The 1,153-nt window shown below is 39.9% G+C and overlaps 1 protein-coding gene across 1 annotated transcript; it reads left to right on the top strand.

The window, feature by feature from the left end:
- Positions 1-6: 6 nt before the first annotated feature.
- LOC107125252 (tumor protein p63-regulated gene 1-like protein) lies at positions 7-701 on the top strand (the record flags this gene model as incomplete). The annotated part of the gene is made up of 2 exons (XM_015428698.1): positions 7-188; positions 548-701. Coding segments are annotated over 2 exons (336 nt in total), but the record flags the coding sequence as incomplete, so codon positions are not given.
- Between the last annotated feature and the right edge of the window lie 452 nt (positions 702-1,153).

The following is a 1,153-nucleotide window of genomic DNA, read 5'->3' as shown; positions in this document are numbered from 1 at the left end:
TTCTTCCCCAGAATTGATCATTGGAACAATGAGAAGGAGCGATTGGTTCTTATCACTGATTGGTCCCTTCTGATCTGTAAATACGACTTCATCAGCCTGCAGTGCCAACAAGTGACCAGAATACTACTTAATGCAGTTGATACAATTTCAATTGGAGAATTTGAGTTTCCTCCAAAGTCACTGAATAAGTATGTTGAATAAGTATGTTGTTGGTGGGGCGGGGGAGTGGGGAATGTCTTGTGCAAAGTATATGACTTGTAATCCTTAGGAGTGAGACACAGTAGCTTCTGCCCTTTAGGGGATAGTGAAGATATAAACTGCTTTCTACACAGTTCTGACGCCAGTGCTTTCCAAGTTTACCTATATTACCAGCTTACCTATATCTTCAATTACAGTACAACATGAAACTGGCCTGTAAACCGATTGCAGTAGGTTTTGCAATAATACAGTCATGGCTGTTTTAACTGTCACTTTAAAACTGCATGAAATCTGTTGCCAGCACTCAAGCTGTTTGAGCAAGCACACATGAAATCTCTCCCTTTTTCAGGCGGGAAGGCATTGGAATTAGAATTCAATGGGATAAGCAAAGTCGTGCTTCCTTCATCAATAGATGGAACCCATGGTCCTCAAACGTCCCGTATGCTACTTTTACAGAACATCCAATGGCCGATGCAGATGAGAAGATCGCCTCTCTTTGCCAAGTCAGTTGTCATTGTATATAGAATCTTTGGGTGACTTGGGCGGAAGTAAAACTATTTTTTTGCTTAGCTGTAGAAATTCCTTGAATTTCAAAGTCAGGGCATTTCAAGATAGAAAATTATGTGTGAATTATTACTTTATGTTTAGAATGTATGTAGGTATAGACACCCTAAATATAGGCACTCTTTACCCTTCACTTTTTACCAGGGGTGGAACCAGCATCCCACAATTTACCCCTCAAGACTGTAAGAGGAACATGGAGACTACATATAGTAGAACAAGTCTACATAGTCTTAATTCATCTCCCAGCCTTTTCCACCTAGTCTCCATTATCTACTTCTATAAAAATATACTTTAACCCAAGATCACAGAACTTGTTTTGTGTACACAAAATTCATACAGTCCCAAGCATACATGCCGTGTCAACACTTCCTGGCTTTAATTGTCCTTCCTC

The sequence above is a fragment of the Gekko japonicus genome, unplaced genomic scaffold (genome assembly GCF_001447785.1).
Source record: "Gekko japonicus isolate JY-2015 unplaced genomic scaffold, Gekko_japonicus_V1.1 scaffold31911, whole genome shotgun sequence".
Taxonomy (NCBI): Eukaryota; Metazoa; Chordata; class Lepidosauria; order Squamata; family Gekkonidae; genus Gekko; species Gekko japonicus.
This window is presented reverse-complemented; position numbering and strand designations above follow the sequence as displayed.